Here is a 27,809-nt window from a genome sequence, read left to right on the forward strand (position 1 = left end):
AGTCTGTTACCACCCTTATACAATGGCACTATCTTACCCAAGGAGTGGAAGGAGTCTTTCCTATAGTCAGACTTTCATTGAAAAGCCAAGTCAAGGGAACTGTCAGTTCTTTAGTACATTTTTTCAAAACCCATGGTGAAATTCCATCCAGTCTCACTGCTTTGTTGACACTCTTCTCTTGCATTCTAAACCTCAAACCTGCTCTATCCCTCTAGTATTAAAACCTACTTCTCCAGGATGAAATACCCCAATAAAGTGTTCATTATGAACAACTCCACTATGTCCTTTGCATCAGTCTCTCTGTTCCCATTTTTATCCAAAAATGTCATTCTTTCACAATTATTTTACCTCCTACTGGCCACATAGATAAAAAAAAAAATTCCTTAGGATTTTCTTTGAATCTGAGGGCCAATCTCTTCTCATATTCATTTTTGCCTTCTTTACCATACTACTCGCTGTCCTGGCCTCAGTCTTATATTTTTCATGCATCTGCTCTTCATCCCCTCTCCTTATATCGTTTTCATAACCTCTTTTTCACCTGCAGCTCCTGTTCATCCATTTTACACCAAATTATGTTCTCTTCACTTGCAGTATATAGCTTGCTATTACTGCTAATAAATATTCCTTCACAAGTTCCCAAGCACTAATGATATCATGCCCTACCAATTCCTTCCTCCATATAACTGCTCCAAGTTGATATCTAAGACTATTATAATCACCTGTCTTATTATTCATATACATTATCTTCCAAGTCAAAACCTCATGGTCACACTCTCCAGCTGGGGCCAGAGATGCCATCTCATTTATAATCAGCTCTTCTGATGCTATGACCAAATCCAAAACTCTTGAAACTTGTGTTCTTTCTACTACATATTGCCTAAGACATTTGTCCCTTAAGAATTCTAGAAATTCCATTCCTTTATTATTACATGCAGTTTCCTCTTCCCAATTTATATTGCTGTAGTTAAAATCTCCCATAATAATCATTCTTCTTGCACTTTCTAAGCTCAACTGCCTAAAGATCTGCTCCTCACCCTCAATGCTCCCTGGCTTGTAGCAACCCCCCCCCCCCCACACACACACTCAAATATCCTCCTGCCCACCTCTGTCTCACACATATGCGTTCAAAACCATTAGTGCCATTCCCCTCCAAATCCTCCACTTTGAGAGAATGTAAGCAACCACCACTACGTTTTCCCTTTCTATTCTGTTGAAAAATGCTCTACCTTGCTACTTCTGTTTCTGTTAGTATATCATCTTCCATCAACCATGTCTCAGAGATCCCAATAATCCTTGTACAGGCTGATACTATCAGAGCCACCAATTCATCTCCTTTATTCTGGATACTCCTGGCATTAGTATAAAGAATCAAGGCATTGTCCCCTCCAGATTTCACTGGATTCACTATTACCGCTATTACTGGATTCACGTTAACCACTCGGACAGCCTGGTTGGCCGAGTGGTTAACGTGTCCACCCTCCAGTCAAGAGGCTGTGGGTTGGAATCCCGCCATGGGCATGGACGTTTGTGATTGTCTGTGGAAGAAATAGTGGTGGCGGTTGGCAGTAGATGGCGTTGGTGTAGTTGCGGTCAATTGGTGGATTGTGAGTGGTGGAAGCAGAGTTGTAGAGTAGATGCCCTTCCCTCGATGAGTCTTTGGACTACCTGGAGGTGACAAATAATAATAATAATAATAATTACCCAGTGTATTCCCCTTCCCTTCTCCCAAGCACCTATTCCCACAAAAGGCCACCCCTGCTACCATCCGCCCTGATAATTCTAATTTCCATGCATTGATACACTGACTCATTCAGAGAACAGCATTCTCTCCAGATGCCTATGTCACTCATTCAAATGCAAGCCATCTCTTGCATACTGTTTCTTTCTGTCCTCAAATGCCATATTCCAGGCCTCTCTTTCAACACATTCTGGCTATTATACAATTCATTATTGATGCTCTTCTCTGCAGCTCTGCATTATCATACCTGGGCAACACGCACACTATTTTCCCTCTCTGTATTCTTCCATACACCCTCAAGCACGAACCTTGAATATCTTGCCACCTGATTCATACTGCCTCTCAAGTCATTCGTGCCCACCATCACAATCATCTCATCCACCCTTTCATCTTGCTTAATTGCCATAGCCACACTTTCTATCATTCCTCCAGGCAAACAATCCTCAGGCATTCTATCTTGCACACCATGGATCATCGAATCTCCATACATCACCCTCTTACTACTCTGTTTCTTCTTTCCTTACCTGCTCTCTCTCTCTCTCTCTCTCTCTCTCTCCTCTTTCTCTGTTGCCCTGGTGTGTCTCCATCCCTGGTTCCAGCACTCTCTCCCATTTTTCTCATTCCCTCTCTTCTCCTATTTTCTCCTCTTCTATCATTCCCATAACATTTTAAAAATGAAATATTTTTCTTTTGTTAAAGTGGCAGTATATATATTTTAATAAAATCATGTAGTCATTTGCATTCAGATTAAAATGCAGTGATTCTTCTAGGGCCAGTTGAAACAAGTTATTTCTCGACTATTTCCTTTTAAACGGGGACTTAGCCATGCATACTGGGCACCAAATGTGTGGGCAATATATAATACTGCTGATAAATTTGCTTCAAGTGCAGGTATGTAAGAACTTGATCTCTTGCATTCTAATTCAGGAAGTCTTAAATTTAAGTTAATAATTAGTTCTGTTGAAATTCCTATGCTGTTATTGAAGAAAATTATTTTAAACTGAGAAAAGGTTTTAAATTGTATTATACCTAATCTAAGCACGAGGCCATCACATATCGGTTTCTTTCAAAAATGAGTGACTTGGTTACATTCTTGACAAAAGAGATGCCTTTTGCCTAATCTAGCTCAAACCACCACTGCTTCAGTATATATTATTATGAACATAACTACAGAATGGCTAGAAGAGATTTTGCCTATCTCTGATTTCTTACATTATACTATTGGTATCTGGCCTGGTAATGATAACATCACTGGAGAAATGATTAAATACGGTGGCGAAAATATGGTTATAGAAATGCACAAACTATGGAATATGGTATGGAAAGAAGGGGAAATTACGGAGGAGTGGGTGAAATCGATATTAGTGACATTATACAAGACAGGAAATAAGCTAGAATGTAAGAATTATAGAACAATTGCCTTGACGAGTCACATTGGTAGGGTGATGATGATATTGACAGAAATCCTTTCTTTTAGAGTTACATGGTGATCAGCATTCATTTTAAAAATTTATGGAATTTACAAATTTACAACCATGTTAAAAAAAACTTTTTTATTATCCCAACATTTCGATCTTCACATCAAGATCATCATTTGGAGCATACACCAATATACAAGACAAGCGGAGTTATATTATTAACTGTAAGCTAAAGAAACAATGCTTTGATCGCATGTTATTCTACTGGCATGACCTCTAGTGGAAAAAAAAATTAAAAAATAAAAAAAGTTTTACAAATTACATCAAGCTAAATTCTATTTACAATGACAGGAATAAACCTTCTTTCAGATGGTTTTCCTTTAGAAACAATGATGTCCTATTTTTAGTATTACAATTCTTATTTTTGCTTTTCAGATACTGGATTTTCTACAGTCCTGTTGATAGTTGTTCTTAGTGAGGAACGTTCCGTGGGTCGAATATATACTTTCCATATGTTTGGGATTTTTAGACCATCATTATTGTTCAGATTCGAGTGGTTGATAATAATCTCGCATGCTTCCTTAAATTTCCATTCATACCATGTTTTAGTCAGATGTAGACAGCTAGTGCTTTTCCAGTCAATTCTGTGTAAGGTATTCAAGGGCATGATCAGAAAAGCCAGCTTCACCATAATTATTATATTTAATGTGTCGTTTATGTTCTTTTTGTCTGATAGGAATTGTGCATCCTGTTTCTCCTATATATGGTATGTTGCAAGTACAATAAATCCGGTGTTGTGTCGTCCCCTTGTGTTTTAAGGCCCTTTTCTATCTCTTGTAAGCATAAATCACACTAATATATCTTTCTTTCAATAATTCCTACTTATTACTTTCAAATCACCTTTTAATATCATTTATCTTTTTACTTCTATCTCAATATACTTATTACTTAGGCCGAAATCCCTGACGAGAGTGAAGTTGTTGTTCTGTGAGACAAAGAAATGCAAACGACGGATGCCTATTTCTTTGTCTCAGCACTGGTTCTATCTCCCTTTTCAAATTCAGAGAAAATTTATTTATTAAAGTTGCGCCACCCTGAATCCTAGGATATACTAAACATGCAAGACCAAGGAGTTAGAATCCAGTCAGCATTCACTCTTGTCATCTATAATTTTTAAACTTTCAGTCATGACCTGATAATTATTTAATTTTCCCGCCTTTCAAGGTTCGCTATATTTTATGAGCAAGTGCAGTAGGATCTAAGTACAGGCAAGATAACATTTATAGTTAAACAAAACATTTTAATTACTAGTAGAATACATATAATACACTTTGAAGTACTGAGTTAATCATTCAATAAAATTTTGGTACAGCATTAGCACTCTTACATGCAGTTATTTATCCTTTCCATAAATTTCTATCTGAGAAACCTAATTAATATCATTTTATCGCTTAGTCTCGTATCACTCTACTCGATCAAATCTCATTCTTAACATATATCAAATTCCATTCACAATCTTCTCTGACAAATCTTATTCAATTTACATATATCTCAGGCCTAATTAAAAACTCTTGTATATCTCTCTCTCTCTTAAGGTACATTCATGAGACAATATTGTATTTCTTTCTTAAATCTATCACTTAACAGTTCAAAGAGTCTCTAGTAGCACATACACTAAAATCTTATTCAATTCCATTAGTTAAAAGACATAAAGTTTTCACCTTACCAATTTGCTGGTATGCTACTTTAACCACTTCAGTATCTCGTCAGATATCTACCTACGTTGACCGCTTCACTTCATACTTTACTGGACGCTCTTTACGAAATTTCTCTATACTACATATTGGGAGATTTCTGTAGTTTTCCACTATCATGATCTGCTGGGCTTTTGTTTCCGACTGGTAAGTTCCCTTGGTCATTTGGTCGTAACTTTCTCGAACAAAGGAAACCCATGTGGAGGCTCCATACCAGCCGGACTTCCAAGACACAGGAATACAGCAGCAGGAAAACATCTAAAAGCCTTGTGCGCAGCATTACCACTCCTTTTAAACGCCACGCCACTTTTCTCATTCATCATGTGATATCTACGTCACACGGCACTAAGCACTGCTCTCGAAATCCTCTCATAACTTTCGTAGCGTCATGGTGGAAGAGTGGGGGGAGGCACCGTGCTACATAACAGATGTACCTGTACTCTCACTACATGTTTCCGAAGTCGGACATTTCACATTTTGGTTATTATCTCTTACCCAGCAATTGGTTAGTTATTTACATAATATCTGAGACTAAGCAGCTATACACCAAAATTATAATGAAATTTCACATTACAAAATAAGATAAGATATAAAACTAAAGGTAAAATTTCTATACAAGTGCTTCTACATTTCTGATAAATCATTAATTCTTTTAAGAGAGTGATAATGATGTTAAGTCCGAATGAAACGTAATTTTCTTTAATATCAGTATACTCCTGGTTGGGCTAGTGGAGGGAGTGGATCTTTGGATGAGTTGAGCAAGCTTTTTAATTTTGCAAGAGATTTGAAGGTGGCTTTGAGGTCGTATTTTTATAGTACTCTGTTTATTTTGTCTGATGTTCCTTTAATGTAGGGAATGGTTATAGTTTTACTGTAGTCTGGTTTGTCTTTGTTTTTTATTCAGGGTAGAGAATTTTGTTAATGGTGTTTTGGCTGTATCTGTTTTTTTGTAAAGTATTAATGATAATTTTAAATTCATCTTTCAGTGACTGTTCATTGGAACAGATCGTCTGAGCCCTGTTTTTAACGTGTTGATAACACTTAGTTTTTGTGTTGGGTGATGGTAGGAGTTTATGTGTATATATTGTCCTGTATGTGTCGGTTTCCTGTAAACAGTAAAGGAATGATTGCCAGAGGGTAGAGGGGAGGAACCTAAGGCAAGTTGCTCAAAATGTTCCATGTAAAAGTTAGCAATAGGGAGGGGATAATGGCGAGCCCATGGCTGTGCCTTCTTTTTGTAAGTAGAAGGCGTTTTGCCATACAAAATAACCCGACCGTAATACATGCTCAAAGAGCGTCATGATATCTGGAGGGAATTTGTTCTGTAGGAGAAGGATTGTGTCATTAATTGGGACATTCGTGAAGAGGGCAGAGACGTTAAAACTGACTAATAAATCATAAGATACGGTCAAAAAACTATTTCCTCACTACGCGCACTCCCCAAGAATTTACAGGCTACTGAAAATTCACAAAGAAAACATGCCGTTAAGACCTATAGTTGAAGAAATATAGCCCAATGTATCACTTAGCCAAAAAATTAGCGACACACTCAAAGAGTTGGTAGGTCATTCCCCCTCCTATATCAAAAACACACAACACTTCATAAACACCATCAAAGACATTACATTAGAAAAGATGATTTATTAGTCAGTTTTGATGTCTCTGTCCTCTTCATGAATGTCCCAATCAATGACACAATCCTTCTCCTACAGAACATATTCCCTCCAGATATCACGGCGCTCTTTGTGCATGTATTACGGTCGGGTTATTTTGTATGGCAAAACACCTTCTACTTACAAAAAGAAGGCACAGCCATGGGCTCGCCATTATCCTCCCCTCTAAAACCCAAAGTCTGGCTTAGATACGTTGACGATGTTTTCATGATCTGGTCCCATGGCTGCCAGACATTAGACACATTCCTTAGCCAATCTTTCCTTCACTATTTACAGGAAACCGACACATACGGGACAATATATACACATAAACTCCTACCACCACCCAACACAAAAACTAGGTGTCATCAGCATGTTAAAAAACAGGGCTCAGACGATCTGTTCCAACGAACAGGCACTGAAAGACAAATTTAAAATTATCATTAATACTTGACAAAAAAATGGGTACGGCCAAAAACTATTAACAAAATTCTCTAAAAAACCTCAATAAAAAACAAAGACAAATCAGACTACTGTAAAACTATAACCATTCCCTACATTAAAGGAACATCAGACAAAATAAACAGAGTACTATAAAAATACGACCTCAAAGCCACCTTCAAACCTCCTACAAAATTAAAAAGCTTGCTCAACTCATCCAATGACCCACTCCCTCCACTAGCCCACCCTGGAGTATACTGGATTTATTGTACTTGCAACATACCATATATAGGAGAAACAGAATGCACAATTCCTATCAGACAAAAAGAATTTTTTGTCTGATAGGAATATTGATTAACGCGGTTAATTAATCCCTCGATGTTACCTCATATATCAAAATTGCGTTAATCAAATCTAATAATCACTGGTAAAAATTATAATTCGTCCATGATTGATTACTGTATTAATAATTCATTTTATATGGTACTCTTTTAGGAAAAATAAAAAAATGAATGCAAAGTAAATGTTTAATAAATACTTGTACCTACATTATTTACTGCAATTTTTTTATCAAAAGAAGTTATCAAGAGTTGTTTGAACAGTTTTAGTTTTTTTCTTATTGGCATAAATTCTACAATAACAAGCAAAATGACTTTCCAGACCTCGGCAAACAAGCAATAAAACATAAAGAAAAAACACTGCAAATATAATACATGATGGTACAAATTAAGTGAATATTGAATCCAACATTATTTCATAGCCGAATATAGAAACAACAAGAGTTTCGTGCCGAATGTACAGTAACTAAAAGTTTTGGCAGATGCAAGCATGGACAACTCGTACTAAAGGTGGAGTAAACTCCAGATCCGTTTCCTTAGTATTTTCCATAATGTAAAGCACATCTCCTAGAGAACATGTATGATAAATAAGCCTTTGGCTCTCTATTTCAATAATACATGATAGTTTATTTATTTTCAGTTACATTCTAGAAATTATTGAACAAAGAATATTAAAAAAAAAAAAAAAAACCTACTATACTGACATCGGAGGTCACAGTATCTCTCAGATACAATTTACTGTCAAATATCACAAACCTTTACATAACATGTGTTAAACCAAACTGATAGCAAAAAACACTGCAGAATATCACTCGTAACATATGAACGCGCAGCTACTCATGACCTCTAGCTATACACTGAATTATGTAAGAATATTTATATTAAACATTTTGCACATATCTGTCAGATCAGCTGCGAGCTCCGCAGGGTGAAAGGCACGTTAATCAAAACTCTTGCCGCAATTAATTTCACCACGCTAAGCAAGGGATACCTGTATAAGTAATACGTAAGTTAATCCATAGTTAGTTATTTACAAGTGTACATTATTATAACTTTCTGTTGACAATTTTCCTCCTGATTAATCCATTATTTTTCATGACTCATACATTGTCTTATATTTTGATTTTATATTTCTGTCTTCAAAGTACTTCTTACTGCATTAGTCCCTACAACTTGTCTTGACCAAGATCTAGAGACATTTGTCCCTCAAGAATTCTAGAAATTACAAAGCATTTCTGTAATTTTGAATTACAGAGCATCATCATCATGTTTCCTGATATGTACCTCCAAGGGCTCTTCAGGTTACAATGACAGCACTACATAATTAAGTTTAAATTATTATTAATCTCCTATCAACAATTTTTCTCCATAATTATGTAATTTAAGATTACATAGTGATGTCAGCAAGCATCAAGGTGTGGAATTGAACAGTGATATTTGTGCCTCTGGTTCCACAGAATGAGAAAGTTCTACTAAGAAGTGTAGAATATTTGAGTCATTAGAGAAGGCAGCTGATATAAAGAAAAAAAGGAAAGATGGTACTTGTTAGTAATAATGTAACAACAAAGTAGGAATGAATACCAGGTATGTAGAATGTTTTTTTGGGGGGGGGGGAAAGAGAGGCAAAGCTATTCGGAACATGAAATATTCATTATTAATGCCATGTTCCATCATAAAAATGTACACAAATTTACATGGAGAGAGAGAGAGAAGACAAGAAATCAAAAAATTAACTGTGTTGTGATTATTATTGATAGTGATATTTTAATGCTGTTTCAGGATATAAGAGTATACAGGATATTTGAAATAGGACCACATTTACTTTTGAGCACAACAAAAATGAATTTCATCTTGAAAAGAAAAATATGTACAAACTTTTTAAAAAGAATCAAAGTTGAGTACTTTTCAAAGGTGAACTGTAGATTCAAATATATATACATATCATTTCAAGTAAAAATGAAAGTGTGTAGGATGGGGGGGGGGAGAACAATACCTTGGAGACTCATTGGCAAACTCTGAAGAAAATATTGAATCGTTCATTCATGGTGGTATGTAGTGAAGTTATTTGCAAGGACCTAAAAAAAAAAAAAAAAAAAAAAAAAAATCAGAACACGATGTTGGATTCTAGCCAGTCAGCAGATATTCTGAGAGGATACAAAGAAAAAATGTAACAAAGCAAAGCAGCATATAAAAGTAGTTAAACAAAAATCAATGAAGACTTTTTGTATCTCAAGTACTGAGGTATAAAAAGCCATCAAAAACCTGAAATGTGAAATGGAATCTGGAGTAGATTATATTCAACCCAAAAATGCTCAAATATGTATGAACATTTTACAGTCACTGCACTGCATAATTTAGAAGGTCAAATTCCAAATGATTGGAGCAGAGCTCTTAGTATCCATCCATAAAACTAAAGGTGAAAACTACAAGGAATTTCTCTACTATATGTTCCAGGGAAAATTTATAGAATCATACTTGGGGAAGAGGCTAAAAAAAACTTTGGAATAATAAGCTGTATTCAAGCCAAATAAAAGTTGTTGGAGTCAGATATTTCACCTTAAGACAAATAGTTATGAAATCACAGAAATATAACAAGGATTTATGTTTATGTGGGAGATGAATTTCATTGCCCGGTGAGAGACCACCACCACCATGCTTATTTGGAGGCCTGGAGTGGCTTGAAAAAGTTCCATGTTTGGTCTCAGGAGAGTTTCCTTACTGTAAAAGTAAATTTTAAAAAAATTACAAAAAAATATGTAAAATTGATACAAAAAATGAAAAAAAAAAATTCCATAACCTACCCACAGTTCAGATATGCTATAAGTTTACTGATAGCGTTTTGTGAGTAGGAATCATATAAAAAAAACGTTTTGTAGCACTTCAGGGAATGGCTGATGGGCAACACTCCAAATAACAGAATGTTATTCAGTGTTAGGACATTTGTGATTTATATAGAATTAACAGTTTTCTATAGCAATGGTTTTCAAACTGCAGGTCAGGACTTGTTAGTTGGCAATGATCGAGATTTTTTTTAAATGAAATATAATAGAAAATATCAGTCTTTCTCATAGATTTCATAATATGTTTCACTTCAGGAGGGAATTTGTGTGACTGTATGTTATGTTCCATGCATTTTTACAAAATTTTAAATATATACATTATGCTAGTTTGATTGTTTTCAATTAAATTTTAATTGTAAAATTTATATCAATTGTTGCTACATGTAAAGAATCTAATTAGTGGTACAATAAAGCTACTTGTTTTTGTTAGGTAACAAATATTTATCACTATAGAGGGATGTTTTCTTTCGTCTTCTAGAAACATATTCACATTGAGCAAAACTGTTTATTCTTTTGCATAAATGAATCCTATGTTTTATGGCAAGCACACTTGTGGCATTTACACACACACACACACACAGTTATTCATTTCCTCTAATGGAGAGAACTGACCCTAGAGATAGTGCGATGCCAGGGCAACTCGAGTAAAGATGGAGTAAGCTATAGGCATTTTGCAGTTTTCCAAAAATTAGCTTAATATTGTGAAGACACTGATGTACTACATATTGTACTGATAAGAACAGATACTTTTCACCACTTGGCCTATATCAAATATTAAGCTGACATTTGGAAAGTGCTTTGGGCTTGCTCTGTCTTTCTTATATATATATATATATATATATATAATATAAAATGATAAGCTTTTTTTGTAACATTTTTTGTCAAGTTATTTAAAACGTTTTGAAACTCAGGGCTACCCTGAGTGTTGAGTCTTTAAAATCGGAGTCATCAGAATTCAAGGAGAACAGGCCTACCAGTCCGGAACTTGGGGGGGGGGGTCACTTAAACGAGAGAGAGGAAAGATTGACAAAACAAGTATTCTTTGCCTGGTTGGCTGGAAAAAGACCCAGAGGTAGACCAAGATGTAGGTGGAATTGATACAACAAAAAATTGCCTTGGAAGACAGAAATATAAGATCTGTTAATATCAGCATCTTGGCAGATAGCAGATTAATTTGGAGGAAAATTGTTTATCAGAAGTTAGTAATGGTGCAAGGGATGTACTGGATATTATCCTGTACATCCCCTGAGGCAGGTACATAATAAGAATTTGACATAAAACATTAGGAATGGGAGAGAATAAAAAGCAACGTAAACTATAGTCATCTTTGGAGTGGTGCAAAAAAAAATCTTCATAACATTTGAAGAAATGGTGTCAGAACTAGGAATCTTTTTTCATATCTTGTTTGGAAATGAATTTTTTTATCTCTTTGGTAAAAAAACAAAGGATACATTGAATGCTGCATGTCTGAGTCTGAAATGGTAGGCCATTTTCCATGATTGCTAGTGATTATCTTATGCACAGTCATGAGTCAAATTGTAAACTATTACACTATTAAGATGCTTAAAAGGAATTATACAGTTGCAAATAACAAGGTTGATTTTGGGCATAGACAGCCCATCATTGAGGTTTTGGTTGGAATGATGTAGAAGAACCATAGCATTCCCTATGAAGAGGTGTTCAGATTTGAAGATGCTTTTATATAGCCGCTTTGCATCATCCAAGAATGCTGTGGCTAGTGTTTCTGCAAGGCAAGACTTATTACTTCTGATCAATCAAATATCTCTCAGAACATGGCTCACATATTCAGTTGATGAAACATTGCAAGTCTTTGCAGAAAATCAGATTAATGCTAGCCACATAATTCTTTGAAATGATGTAAGCTGCTACATGGAAGCATTTTCAAATTTGAACACCTCTTCTCTACATCTGAAGTTAAGGAGCCTGAATAATCTCAGTAAATCTCAGTAGGACCTATAATTAATGACTAATGATATCAGAAACCTGATCTAAGGGAAGAAAAATATGGAACCTGGATAATAGGATTTAAATCAAGTAACCTGCAATGAGGTGCCCATGCAGCTGATCCAAGGACTATATCTGTCCCGCCCCATAGTCAATCATGATTTTGCCTTTAGATATGAATTGAAATACTAGATATTAAAATGGCAACAAACATTTTCTAATTTATATAGATCCTGTGATAATAATTAGGATGTATATTATTGATATATTTGTTTATACAGCTTCCAAACTAAATATCCCACTTTCTAATGGAACTGGTCAAATGACTGGAGGACTTGTACAGGAATATAATCATGCCTTCCTACCATCTGTTGGACCATCGGTGACAATCTTTTTAACTTTTGTATCTATTTTGGTAAGTAACAAAACTGGGAACTTTATGAAATAATATATCATTTATATTGCAACAATTGAAATATTATTTTCATACATTATGTCAAATCAGTCATTAAAGTTTATTTTTCAAGAAGAATAAATGTACAGAAGTGAAGAAAAATGCTTCTAGGAAATATTTAATTCTTAATAGATATAGTTAAGAAAAATGGTATTATGACTCCACAGAAAGGAACATTTCTGTGAAATAAAGAGACTCATAAAAACAATCCATTGTTTAAACGATCAGCTTAAACAGTTGACAATAGCAATCCAGCATAGCTTCAGGAAAGCTAAAGCTGAATTTGTGTATCAGGCCAGATCAACATAACTTTAACATCTGTTTGCAACCATTCCATACCATTCCATAAAGATTAAACTAACTGCCCTATAAAGTAAAGAGGATAAATGATACCAACAAGAATTAGATTATGGTTGGTATGGAGAAGAGGGGCACATCACACCTTGGTAAGAAGAGTAACAACTCTAAAATATACAACTCTAAAATTGCTAATGTTAAGTTAATAGATAGTTGAAATTATGAAGTAGGTGTCTTACTCTGATGTAGTGACAAAAGTATTTGCAAAATTAATTGCCAAATCTGACACTTGTCTTGTCATTTTTCCTTTCAGCTGATTTTGTCTCTAATTGTATTAAGAATAGTGTTTTGAAACAGTGAAATCTTTGTTAGTTATACTGGGAAAATGACATTTGCATTTGTGACAGTCTTCTTCACAAAAACATTTGAAGGAAGAAGTCAAAATTGACTGGTGTGTCTGAAAGTATTTGAAAAAGATGGGCATTGTTGTAAACAGTGATAATCTGCCAGCCTGGTTGGTATATAGCAGGAATATACGAGAATAAAAAAGAAACATAAAACATTAGAAATGGGTGAGAATAAAAAGCAACATAAACTATACTCATCTTTGGAGTGGTGCAAAAAAAATCTTAATAACAATTGAAGAAATAGTGTCAGAACTAGGAGTCTTTTTTTCATATCTTGTTTGGACATGAATTTTTTTATCTCTTTGGTGAAAAAACAAAGGATACATTGAATGCTACATGTCTGAGTCTGAAATGGTAGGCCATTTACCATGATTGCTAGTGATTATCTTATGTGCAGTCACGAGTCAAATTGTAAACTATTGCACTATTAAGATGCTTAAAAGGAATTATACAGTTGCAAATAACAAGGTTGATTTTGGGCATAGACAGCCCATCATTGAGGTTTTGGTTGGGATGATGTAGAAGAACCATAGCATTCCCTATGAAGAGGTGTTCAGATTTGAAGATGCTTTTTATATAGCCGCTTTGCATCATCCAAGAATGCTATGGCTAGCATTTCTGCAAGGCAAGACTTATTACTTCTGATCAATCAAATATCTCTCAGAACATGACTCACATATTCAGTTGATGAAACATTGCAAGTCTTTGCAGAAAATCAGATTAATGCTAGCCACATAATTCTTTGAAATGATGTAAGCTGCTACATGGAAGCATTTTCAAAGTGGTTAGCATACCCGCTCTCCAACCAACAAGTCGTGGGTTCAAATCTTGCTGTGGGCATCAACATTTGTAATTGTCTTTAGATGGGAGATAAATGTCATCTCCCATCTAAAGTGTGTGACAACCTCCTCACTTATATCAGACCTGAAGTCATTTGAAAAAGTGCCATGTTTGGTCTCTAGAGCAGGGTTTCCAGACTATGTAAAAATAAAAACAAATTACAAAAAATATATATATAAAATTAATAAAAGTGGCAAAAAAAAAAAATCCTTAGCCTACCCATGGTACAAAATGTACTGTAGGTTTATAATAACATTTCGTGGATAGGAATCACAAAAGAAGGGGAAAAAAATCTGGAAATGGTTTTTTACTTCAATAACTGTTGTGGGAAACAGAAAAATGTACTTATATAAATGCATCCAATAAAGATTACAGATAAAATTCATAACACACAAGTTTTTAATCAATCACAGTTTCACACTCAAGAGAGTGATAATGTCTGTTCCATTCATATAAAAAATTGAATCCAGACTTATAATGTATGTCACCCAGTATATAATTTTAATTCACACTGTTAAGAAAATATGAAAGCCTAATGGAGTTGTAGAAATGGCTTATGAAGATTCTGAAGATTTCGTTTAACAGTTTGAGTTTGTTGCATTCATGAAAGGTTAATTGCAAACCTATAGTATATTTTGTAACTGTAGTTGGGCTAAAGATTTGTCTATTTTATCAATTTTATTCTGTTTTATTTTATTTTTTTTATATATTTTTTATAAATTTATTTTTTACATAGCCTGGACATGGAACTTTTACAAGCCACTTCAGACCTCTAATATGCAAGGAGGTTGTCTCACACCAGGCAATGAAATTCATCTCCCACCTAAAGCCAGTCACAAACATCCATGCCCAGGGCAGGATTTAAACCCACAGCCTGTTGGTTAGAGAGCAGGTATGCTAATCACTTAGCCAACCAGGCCGGCAAAGGTCTACTGTTTATACTAATAATTATTTGAAGATGTCAGAAAATGATGCCAATCATGTTAGTTTATTTTAACAGTATTGATTACAACACACAGAATGATAAGAAAATAATTAATATTTATTAACTTATTAGTTGGTATTATATCCAGCATCTTCAGAGCACAAGAACAGTTTCTATAACAGTACACAAAACAATAACTATTTGTTGAAAAAAAGAGAGATACAAGTATTAATTAAATCTTAAAATGACTGCCTCCCAGACTTTTGGTAAATTTATACAGCTATACTCGTTGAGGTTTGGAGCATGCGTTTAATCAGCTGCTGCTGATTCCAAAAACAATCTCTCTGACTTATAATGAATTCTGTGCAGCAATTTTGTTTCCTTCCATTTGATCCTGTGTGAAAGGGTATCCAAGACATAGTCTGCTAGACCCAACTTGCCAAAACAATAGCACCAAATGTAGTTTTTTATGTTCATCATGGATGAACATTGTTAGGTGAATGGATGAGAGTTGCCAGTTTGACTTATGGTTTAAATATGGTGTGTAACTGATATTTATTAAGCACTCTAGATATCTTTTCATATGTGCCTCGAATGTATGGGATGTAACAGTTTTGCTGTAGTCTTGTGTGATAGGCAATGGAGGAGATTTCTGGGGAGCATTTAGTATTTTTCCTATCCTATGGGAATTATAGCCATTGGCTAAGAAAGTGTGATGCAAGTAAGTGAGTTCAGTGGGAAGAGCATTGTCATTGGAACAGATAGCCCTAGCTCTGTGAGTTTGTGTTTTTAGAATACCATACTGTTGAGCTGGATGATGGTGTGAATGTTTGTGCAAATATCGGCCTGCGTGTGTGTGTGAATTTTCTATAAACAGAAAAAATAATGAACCATCAGAAAGCTTTGTGATTGGTGTATCTAGAAAGGGCAGACAGTCATTAGCTTCTTGTTCCAACGTAAAGTGGATGTTAGTTTTCGCTATTTAAATGCACTGAAAATGTATCCAGTGTGTCTGGACCATGTCACCAAATAGCAAACACATGATCAACACAGTGAAATCAAACCACTGGTTTGAGAGTGGCTGTTTTGTACCTAAGTTTTCCAAGTGTTCTATGTATAAATTTGCTAATGGGGAAGAGAAAGGGGAGAGCCCATTACTGTCCCATCTGGTTGTTTCCCACTTTCTCATAGTTTCTGCCTTGTCTTTTCTGTTGTAGGTGTTTTTCATTGATACTGAACTGACTATCATATTTCTCCTCTTTCCTTTTCTTTAAGCATATAATACACACATATATATATATATATATATATATATATATATATATATATATATATATATATATATATATATATATATATAAAAACTACTCTCGATATCTATTGATACAAAATTAATAACGGAAAACTCGCGTACAAAGATTATTTAATAGTATAATTTTCGCCTGTGTGTCATAGGCATCTTCAGTACATTTTAAGCTCAAATTAAACAATAACTGACAATTTCAAAAAGCGCCACCTAAGTAGCTGGTGTAAGATAACTAAAAAGGTCAATAAATTTCCTAATAGAAATTAAATAAAAAAAAATGTATACAATAAAAAGTTAGGAAAGATTAGCTGATTTATAAAGTACTATCTCCCATAAAGGGGATAGACGTAAGCCGTTGGATCTGTTTAAGTTAGGAGAATGAAGTAAAGTTTCACATGTTTCTTTGTAAAGGCGTTCCATGAGGAACCGACTTTTGTGAAGGACTCTTGTCTTTCTCCAATGAACTCTATGTCTAGTGAAGATGGTGTGTTCTGCAAGTCCAGACTTTTCAGGTTTAAAGTATTCAATATAAGATTGGTGTTCTTCTAGCCGAATAGAGGCAGATCTTCCTGTTTGTCCGAAATAAGATAATCCATAAGAGCACGGAATCTGGTAGACACCTGGATAATTAAGGTGTGGAAGCTTGTCCTTAGGAGAAGTGAGAAAGGTGGAGATTTTTCTAAACGGTCGAAAGGCAAAAAAATATTCAGTGGTTTTAAAACTTCTATACGTTCACTAATGCCTTGTACATAAGGGATAGGAATGCGCGTTATTTCTTCTGTATTTGAAGAGGAAGACATATTAAAACTACTCAAAGCTCTTTTAATGAAGCAATTCTTATAACCATTAGATAAAAAGGAAGAAGTTATATATTGTAGTTCTTTCTGTAAAAGATCGTCTGAAGAACAAAAGGAGTGGGACCGATGAACCAGGGTTTTAATAGTTCCTGACTTTTGACTGGGATGGTGATGAGATTCAGCATGGATATAATGGCCTGTATGAGTCTTCTTTCTATAGACTGAGAAATGTAGGTTACCATCTGGTTGACGAAGAATTAGAAGATCTAAAAAGGCTAACTGCTTATTTGATTCTACTTCTAGGGTAAACTGGATCCTAGGATGAAGTGCGTTTAACCTAGTGAGAAACTGTTGAAGTTCATCAGAAGAGCCATTCTATACAGCAAAAATGTCATCGACATATCTGAACCAATGAGTAGGTTTGGGAGAAATGTCAAAGATACATTGTTCAAAATGTTCCATAAAAAAATTGGAGATAGCAGGAGAAAGAGGATTGCCCATTGCTGTTCCTTCAATTTGTTGATACAACTTATTTTTAAAGGAAAAATAACCAGAATGTATTACAAAAACAAATAATTTTGCAATGTCTGAAGGAAATTCCTGTTGCAGTAATTCAGTGCTTTCAGAAAGAAGCACATTTGTAAATAAAGAAACATCTAAACTGATCATGATATCTGAAATTTTATTTTTTGAAAAATAATCCAAAGTATTTTTTATAAGTATATCGATATCTATTGACTCCCTATTTTTAAATCTATAAACCCAGCTTATCCTCTTTTTATGTATTAAGAGAGAGAGAGAAGAGTAATAAATGAAATTTACCAGGAATCTTTTGAAAAGTGTCTGGTCCAAGCGGAAGAATACATGCAGAGTACAATAATTTTAATCACAAACTGAAATATCTTTTGCACCATGTAACATGTTTGAAGGAAGAATGGTTTTAATAAAGTTCCTTTTCACAGGCAGAACAGAATTTGAAATGTCTGTTTCCCAAACAGTGGTGTATAGTTTTAAATCACTGAATCCACTGTGGGCATTATTTTCATTTTTATTTCTGAAAATCATTAATATTTTTGAAATAGTTTATAACATCTTTTGCTTTGCTTGACACAGTTGAAATCTGTCCATTTATTTTGCTCTTTACTTCATTATTTTTATTTAAATAAATTTGAAAAGAGCTTCTTTTTTTTTTTTTTAACATTCTTACAAAAAATTTCAGAGCTGATTAAGTCATAAAGGTTTATAATTTCTACAATTGTAAAAGATTCTTTGTTTAGAATTGAATATCACTGTTGTCAAAATAATATTGTATACTGCTTAATTATTTTTCATTCTTGCTGATAATATATGATTATTTTATTTATTTATTTTTATTTTATCTTTTGATTTGAGGAAATTGTATATTTCAGCCTGTTTTATGGATATTGTGGCAGAAACCAAATGACCCTTGGACCTTTGTTCGGAGTTTAATTCTCTGTGCCTTTGGATCTTTTTTATTTGGTTGGCATGTTCATGAAAAAGCAATTCTTATGATAGTTTTGCCTCTCACGTAAGTTTATGGTGCTACTTTTGAGAATTTAAAATTTTCAGTTTGACCATGTATTTAATTTGTGCTTGATCTCATTCAAAACGAGAAGACAGGTTTTGTGTGTGTGTGTGTGTGTGTGTGTGTGTGTGTGTGTGTGTGTGTGTGTGTGTGTGTGTGTGTGTGTGTGTCTTAAAGAGCTTTGGAGAGAAAAATGCCACCCTTTTTGTATATCTGAACAGGTGAAAAATCTTGTTACATGTGTTTTCACTTGGTCAGAAAGTAAATTATACATGACAAGAAGTTGTTCTTTACCCAAGTGTTAGCAAATTTTTGCATGTAAAGTAACTTCACAATTATTCTCCTTGTATATTGAGGCAGTTGACTTATATGCTTCAGTATATCCCATAATGCACAGCATACCTCATTTCAGGTATGTGCATTGAAGGAGGTGATCACTTCTCAGCTTGGTTTTGACATTTATTTGAGATCTCATCAGTATGGAGCTAGCGAAGTCATGAAAATACTTCACATGCAAACTTTTATTTGCTCAAATTTACTAGCATCCATTGATTATTTAATATTGATTTGGGATTAATTCAGTATCCCACAACTTAACCTGGCAAAAGTTTCATACAGACATGCCCATGCTATAAATATACTGAGAAATAGAGAAAAATATGCTAATAAGTTTTGGGAATTGATTGCTGTTAATTGTTTATAATTGCTTATATTTTTATTTATTTATTATTTTTAAATTAATTAATTATACATCTATTCCCATGTCTCTGAACTTTAATATTTAATACTGTTTCCTCTTACTGGACAGCTGCGCTGGTACACATATTATGCACATGCTGCATAATATCATTCTTCTATTCAGAATTTAAATTTGTTAATCAGTTATTCAACTGTCTTCTTTCTGAAAGAAGTTCATGATATATTGAGTGAAATATATAGAAGTAATAAATTATATTTAGCTTTCTCTTACATATCTGAAGTCATTATTCAAAAAGTATAACAAGTAGTGATCTCCTCATTTTGAGTATATGCTCAACTTTACAAGCATGTAGACAGCTATTTCATAAAGTAATGCAGTTTCCATTAATCATTTAAGAATGATTCGAAGTTAATTCATCGGTCTGGTTACTGTAACTGCTCTCCAACCATGTGAAGTTTGAATCCTGCCCATATGTATGCATGTTTATGAAAGTGCTTAGGTCAGAAATTAATTTCATTGTTCAGTGCGAGATCCCTTATTGCTAATTTGGAGGCCTGAAGTGGCTTAAAAAAAAAGGTTCCATGTTTGGAACTTTTTTAAGCACTTCAGGTCTCTAATACAATAATACAAAAGCCCATCCATGGTACAAATTACTTACAACCTTTCATGAGTGAGAGTCGCATAAAAATTATTATTCCTCAGCTTATCAAGTAAAGGTTTCAATCTGCAAGAATATGCCTGTAAAGTAAAAAAGCATGCCTATACAAGTAAATGCACTGAAAAATTGCACAGTGTATGGTGCATAAAAATGCACCTAAGATTATATGCAAGCTGTATTAAGTATGTAGACCAAATTTCTGCTATAACTTTTGACTAATTTATCTCTTACTCTATATAAATCTATTCAACTGACTTCCTGTCCTATCAGTTTTGCTTGCATATCAATTTCCAAGTTTAATTGCTGTCTTCACTAAAACTTGTGGCTAAATATCTTAAATGTTTTACTATAGATCTTCTGGATTTATCATCAAGAATGATGATGTTTTCTGTTTTCTTGCCTATTTTCAGAGTTTTTGTCTTTTTATTCATAATTTTCATACTGAATTTATTACAACAGTTACTCCATTTAGAATTTATTTCATAATTCTATAATTTTGTACTTAATTTATTTAGGAGTATAACATAATCTGTATAAAGTGAAACATTGAGTCGAATATCTTCAATTTTGACACTGAGTTTAATGCCATTTTCCTTTGTTGGGTGATCCATGCAGTTGATGATTAAGAGGAGAAGATAGCATACAGTCTTGTCTTATTTACTTTATTTTACAAACCATTTTTTTTTATCTTTTCACTTCTAACAGTAGACTTGCAACTTAAGTAGAAGCTATATATTGCTTTGTAATAATGTACCATATATATTGTTTTGAATAACTTTTCTCTTGGCACTTTTCATGTGCCTTGTTAAGATCTACAGATTCTTGGTTGTATTCCCATGATGTCTCAAATCATGGGAATACAACAAATGCTTGTCTTAAAGTCAAAAATCTGATACTGACAACTACTGTTTGTCCTGAACCTATCTCATTCTTCTTGAGGTTTATCTTTCCCAATTTTTCATAGTCTGTTTGCGAATACTTGTATGAGTCTTTTCTAAATTCTCTGTAGGGAAATTCCTTTATAATTTTCACATTGTTTTATTTATCTTTTTTATATGAATACTCTGAGGGATGTTCTCCATCATCTGCAATTTAATCTTCTTTCAGTTAGGTGAAATTCAGAAAATGGTGTAACCAAGTAAGAATAGCCTGTTTCTTGTATTTATAAAGTGGAGTGAAAAATATTTTTTTGGATTTGTAATAAAAAATTAATAAATAAAAAACCTCATGTCATTACAGTTTGAAATATGCAGTCCTACCAAAAGTCAATGTGATGCCTCTTCAGCTGCTAGAAAATGCATGTAATTGTACAATATTTGAATTTTCTGGTCCATAAAAGAGGTCAGCAATTCATTTGAAAATCATTTCAGCAGTGTATGCTGTGAATGATGAGTACATAAAAAGGGTGAATTGCGTTGAAGGAGAATTGATAGATGTCATGTGGAGAAAATGTCTATGCATGCTGTTACACAGCAGTTAAGCATTCTCAAGTCTGCAGCTGACAATGTGCTGAAGAAACAGAAGTCCTTTGACACTGAACTTAAAAAAGTACATGGGCCTCAAATAGTTTAAAACCACCCTTCTCAAGGAGTGTCAACTTCTTGAGAAGACTGGTTACCTCATCGTGGTATGAGATCCCTAGAAAATTTGTATTTAGAGATACATTCATAGTGAAGAATTTATGGAGACACAACACACGCATTAGAATAATTACTTTACTTAACATTAAGCAAGTAACAATCGACATTTCAACCTCTGTATTGAGACCAACATCCGGAAACATACATATCTACAATATACAAGTTACCTACCGTTGCATTATACAAAAGTAAAATTAATCTAAATGTTTGTTCATCATTTATCCTAGCCTGATATCTGTTGAGGGGAGGGACGAAACTACATTAAACTATTTCTACAGTCCTTTCGATTTCCTTTGAGATTTTCTTTTGTCTGGGGTTGTTTTGGTTGCTATATGAGTTGAAGATGGGTCTTCCACATTCTTGGAATAATTAATCCATCATTTTTGTTCAGATTTGGATGATGTTTTAGCATTTCACAAGCTTCTTTGAATTTTCTTTCATACCAGGTTTTGGTACAGTGTAGGGACTTAGTGCCTTTCCAGTCAATTCTGTGGCATGTTGGGAGAGTGTGGTCTGATAGGCCTGTTTTACCATATTGGAGGTATTTAATGTGCCGTTTGTGTTCCTCTTTTCTGATTGGGATGGTTCATCCTGTTTCTCCAATGTAATGTAGGTTACGGGTATATTGAATTTTGTAAACCCCTGGGTGGGCATGATATGGAATAGGATCTTTGGAGGGGCTAAGTAAATTTCTTAGTTTTGCCAGGAGTTTGAAGATTGCCTTAATGTTGTATTTAAGTAGTGTTCTATTTTTTCTGAAATGTCCCTAATGTAGGATATGGCTATGGCATTCTTGTAATCTTTTTTTTGCTTTTAATGACATTTTTATGGAGGATCTTGTGAACTGTTTTTTATTGTAGCCATTTTTTGCAAATGTTTGGTTAATGATTTCAAAATTTTGATTCAGAACTTGTTCATTGGAGCAAATTGTTAAAGCTCTGTGTTTGAGGGTGAGCTCTGTGTTTGGTAATGTGACTACTAGATTTTGTGTCGGATGGTGATATGAATTTTTATATATGTATTGGCCTGCATTTGTGGTAGACAGTGAAGGAGAGGCAGCCCGAGGGAAGATGTGTGATGAGTTTATCTAGAAAAGGAAGAGAATTGTTAGATTTCATTGGTGAATTGGATATGTTTGTGTTGTTTGTTCAGGTGGCTTAGGAATGTATTTAATGTTTCATGGCTGTGGGGTCAAATGGCAAAAATATCAACATATTCGAGCCAGACTTTGGGTTTTAGGCTGGCTGATTTATCCATTTTGGATACAATCCAAAAACAACTCAAAAAATCATCAGTCACTTCCCCACACATCAACCTAGACAAGAACAAGCCCGTAGGATTCCCATACCTTATGTCAAAGACATCTCTGAATGTCTATCAAAAATTATGAAGAAATACAAACTTGTTGCTACCTACAAACCAATTAACTAGATCTATAATTTCCTACCTTCTCCTAAAGACAAACTCTCACCTTTGATGCTGCCTGGCATTTACGAAGTTCCATGTTCCTGTAAGATGTCTTACTACGAACAGACAGGGAGATCTATTAGTAAATGCATCTATGAACAGAGCGCAAGCACCACTTCCACTGAGCCACACAGGCCATTTTTTTTTTTTTTTTTTACCACACAAATCTGGCCTCGCACAACACGGAGTTGAAAACCCAAACCATAGGATCCAGTGGAAAAACACCATACTTTTACATAGATCCTTATATAAATATGAGCATTTATATAAAGAAAGTGCTGAAGCTCTATGTCACAGATCCAATTTAAACCATAATGACGTTCTTACTATCCCTAAAGTTTGGGAGATTGTCATCCTTAATTGTGTAAAATAAATTTGTGTGTTATTTTATTTTAATTTAATTCTATATCACGCTACTGCATGCATTGTGGGATTCCATTGTAAGCATGTGCCCTAACTGTATGTTCTTCCTAGTATGGTTTGAAATTACTGTACTGATGATATCCTAGGATACTTAGGACGAAATATTTACTTAAGTAATTTAAGTACTGTGGTCACTTGTGTATATTTAAGTTATGTTAGGTTTTTATATTGCTCCCAACCATGAAAAGTTATTTGCAGGCCTATAGTATGTTTGGTAATGTGACTAGTATGTTCCAGGCTTCCAATTAGTGGGACAGTGGTCTCACACTGGGAAATGAAATACATCTCCCACTTAAAGGTAGGCATATAATGTTACTTGAATACCAGAGGATAATGCAACTACAGCTATGTTGTTATTATTTCAGTGACGTCCATGGAGCCAATAAGACTCATCATGGAGGGCCCACTCGACTAGCAACATATCTATCATAATGTGAAGTTATTTACACTCCCTGAATTCACAATGCACTCCAGTAGTGCATTTCACACATCAACAACTATCTACAAAAAAAAAAAAAAAAAAAACTACTCCTTGCACGCCCCTCTTTGCCACATCTTTATACAACTTCCAGGGGTGACCTCTCATTCTTCCCATCTTAATGGCCACTCCTTTTTATAATTCTTTTTTTTTTCTTTATAATTCCTGTATATTAATCCAGTAGAATCTCTTAACCAATTTGAATGGTCTCTATCATATCTCCTCTTATCCACCAAACTCTAATCCACATTCCCTGAACTGCTCTGCATAGCCAATACTCCAGAGTCTTGACATCACTTCAGTCATTCTTCTTTGGACCCTCTACTGTTTCCACATCAAAAAGAAAACTAGTGGACCAGATTTGGGTGCAGTAGTCCACATGTGGTCAGACCAATGCATTGTATAGAGGCACCACCACCACCTTATCCCTACATGTCAGTGTACTTTTTATCACAGCAGCAATACAATGTGTAGTCTTCACAACCCTTGCAATGTGCCCTCAGAACTTTAGTCCACTGTCTGCAATTACCACAATATTCCAAATCTCACCACTTCCTGAAGTACATTTCCACCAATATAGTACATAGCCTTATATCTTTGTATCCCAAAGTGTAACACCTTGCATTTATTAATATTAAAACTATAACTCCACTCATTTGTCCAAACTAAAAGTCTATTCAAATCTTCCTGTAGAGAATTAGCATCTGTAAACATTTGAAGATCTCCAGTCACTCCACATGAAATATCATTAATAAATAAGTTAAACAGTAGGGGCTCAAGAACAGAACCATGAGGCATGCCACTGATCACCTTCCTTTTTGACACTGCTCCATCATATACAACTTGCATATCTTTCAGAAAGCCAATCTTCAATCTATCTAACCAGTCTATCCTAGGGTAATCCATCAAATGCCTTTGCAAAGTCAAAGAAAATCATTGTATATGATTCCCCATTATCCAACGTATTCATTGAATAAGGGAGATTGTTATTGTTATTATTTGACACCTCCAGGGAGTCCAAAGATTCATCGAGGGAGAGTGTGCCAACAGCATCGAACGATTGTTCCCTTCCAACTACTAACCGCGCTCAAACTTACTTAACTGAGCTATTAGTAGCAGAGGCTCTACCAATCGACCAACCTTTGCCTTGTATTATTATTCTCCTTACATAAAATTAAGCAGATTGCTAATACCAGACTTCCTTCACAAACCCATGCTGACCATTATAGAGAATCTTATGTCCATCAACCCAATCCTGTATTCTATTCCTAACCAATTTCTCCAACATTTTGACCACAACTGCAGATATACAGACTAGTCTATAATTGGAAACTTCTGTGCTGCCGGGACTATGCTTGTGGAAATGTACTAATATTTTCATGTGCACAGGAGCCAGTAAAAATTAGAGAGAACAGTGCATTAGTTCCCAGTAAAAGGCTAAAATCAGTCATTATAATGCTCAGCAATATTTGCCTCTAAAAGAAAGTAGTGTCTATATTATTGGATATTAGTGTAACTTGATGTGAAGGCAGTTGTTTCCATATATAAGTACTCTTGTTTTGTAGGTTTTTGTAGCCTACTTTTTTCATCTTATATTGCCTTTGGTTCTTGTGCATATGTTAGAATATGTGCCATCTTTGAATCTTCTTATATAGCATTCGCATAACATTTTTGCCTCTTCCCAGATAATATATCGTATTTCTTTCTTTCTTGGTTAAAAAAAAAAAAAAAAAAAAGCCTTGTGTGTAGGGGGTGGGGGTTCATGGATCTAAAAAAAAAAAGGGGGGAGACATATTTTTTTCGTCTTCAAGGGCATGATGACCATACTGAATTCTGTTATTCTGTAAAATATGTTTATATTTATCTCACACATGAGAGGCACAAGAACTACCACATCATTGCCATATGTGAGGTGCAGGTGAGGATTGAGGAAGAAATCGACTTTGTTTTTGAAGAGCTGAAGGTTGAAGTTGTTGGGAAATACACTGTGAGAAAGTCTGTTCCAGAGTACAGAGGCAGATTAAATAAATGAGTAAGATGCAAAGTAGGTTCTTTACCTATATGTTTTATCTATGGCAGGGTCACTGCACATTACTATTATGAAGATGTGTTGATTGATGTTTCTGTATATTTATCATGTATATGCAGAAACAAAACAATTGTGACCAGATAGATACTTGCATATGAAATCACAATTACCCTGCATTGGAAAAATATTTCATCTGCATCCTAAGAGACAGAAAATTATACCATCTTGAGCAACAAAAAAAAAATAAAATAAAATAAATAAAAAAACATGCCTTTAATGTAATGCATTAAAGACATCTTTATTAATATGAAATAAATTATAAGTGGTTATGATACTAGTATACTACAAAAAAATTTAAATAGTCACCAACAGCCACATCAAATTTATAACTCCCAAAAATCATCTTCCTTCTTTCCTTTGAAAGGAGGGGGTTTTTCATGTGATTTCATGAAAAAACTTGGTCATTGAATTCATTGTTAATTTTGCATTTGCTCATTTGCTGTTTAGGTCAGCAAATGAGTAAATATTTACTCATTTACTCATTTTTCCAATATTTACTCATTTACCCAATTTTCCAATAAACAGCAAATGAGTAAATATTTACTCATTTGCTGTTTATTGGAAAATTAGGAGAAATATGTTGAGGCAAACACATTCAAAGCATTGGGAAAAAAGGAAATAAGGAGGTCAGCATTTATATGATGTATCAAGTGAGACAAATTAGGTCTTGCCCATCATGATGTTTCTTCAAGACACAATATCCATTGGAACAAAACTAGTCCTTCATAAAAGCAACCTCCTACTAGTAAGATGTGTATGTAAAGTACATGATTAAAGTATACTACATAAAACTGATCCAAAATTGCAATGATTGTTCTAACATTCCTTGTTCAGGAACAAGGAATTCAATGCCACAAAATTCAGCCATACAAAACATCCCAAACAGTATGTTAAGATTAATTTCCCTCTGAAAAAGTACATTTAGTTCTTTCTTTAAATTACTTTGTGTTACTACTACTTTAACTAAAACTATTATTATTTTAGTTGTTACTAAAATAAACTATACTATAAATTTTTTGAAAAAATAACTTCATTTTTAAGGAAACTTGTTCTGAAAGCATATCAACTACTTTTTTAAATATTTACAAGATGTAAGCTTAAATATAATGAACTTTTTTTTTTCAGTCCATTAGCTGTTAAATACTGCAGTGAAGCAAAAATATTTGTGTTTCTGGCACCTCTTGCCCATTTTTCTCTATTTCCTCTTCTTATTCATGAAGCAGGTAAGATGTAGCATTTGTCTTCTTTACAAAGTGTGTTTTGTGTAATTTATCTGATGTCATGATACATTGTTTATCTTGTAATGAAAGTCTGGAATTTTATTATAAAATGTAGAATGCTGATTTTTAAAAAAAAAAAATAACTAAATTTCCTTCTTTAGAAAAGATTTAATATTTTTTTATAACTAATGAAATCACCCAGCACTGCTGGGATCCTTAAATCAGTGTTTTGTTGTAAAATAAAATGGATGTTATGTTACTTGAATGAATTCATGTTTGAAAACTTAAGAAACAACTTAGCTTGTTAATAAGGGGGGGGGTGCAGTTTTTTTATTTATTTATTTTATTTTTTTAATGTTACAATGTATTGTGTTCCATGTTCAAGAGCCATGCTTTCTCAAATCCTGTAATTTTGA

At 34.2% G+C, this 27,809-nt stretch overlaps 1 protein-coding gene across 3 annotated transcripts in view; it reads left to right on the plus strand.

Moving 5' to 3' along the window:
- Positions 1 to 27,809, plus strand: part of xit (ALG6/ALG8 family glucosyltransferase xit) — a 152,925-nt gene that overhangs the window by 107,196 nt on the left and 17,920 nt on the right. For all 3 annotated transcript variants that reach the window (XM_090397289.1, XM_090397292.1, XM_090397291.1), the window contains exons 7-10: positions 2,509 to 2,629; positions 12,428 to 12,561; positions 18,582 to 18,721; positions 27,299 to 27,396. In XM_090397289.1, coding sequence (XP_090253415.1) covers positions 2,509 to 2,629; positions 12,428 to 12,561; positions 18,582 to 18,721; positions 27,299 to 27,396 — 493 coding nt within the window. The remainder of the gene's footprint in view (positions 1 to 2,508; positions 2,630 to 12,427; positions 12,562 to 18,581; positions 18,722 to 27,298; positions 27,397 to 27,809) is intronic.

Source organism: Typopeltis vanoorti, chromosome 8 (assembly GCF_054136105.1).
Source record: "Typopeltis vanoorti isolate ZY-2024b chromosome 8, IOZ_Tvanoo_1.0, whole genome shotgun sequence".
Taxonomy (NCBI): domain Eukaryota; kingdom Metazoa; phylum Arthropoda; class Arachnida; order Uropygi; family Thelyphonidae; genus Typopeltis; species Typopeltis vanoorti.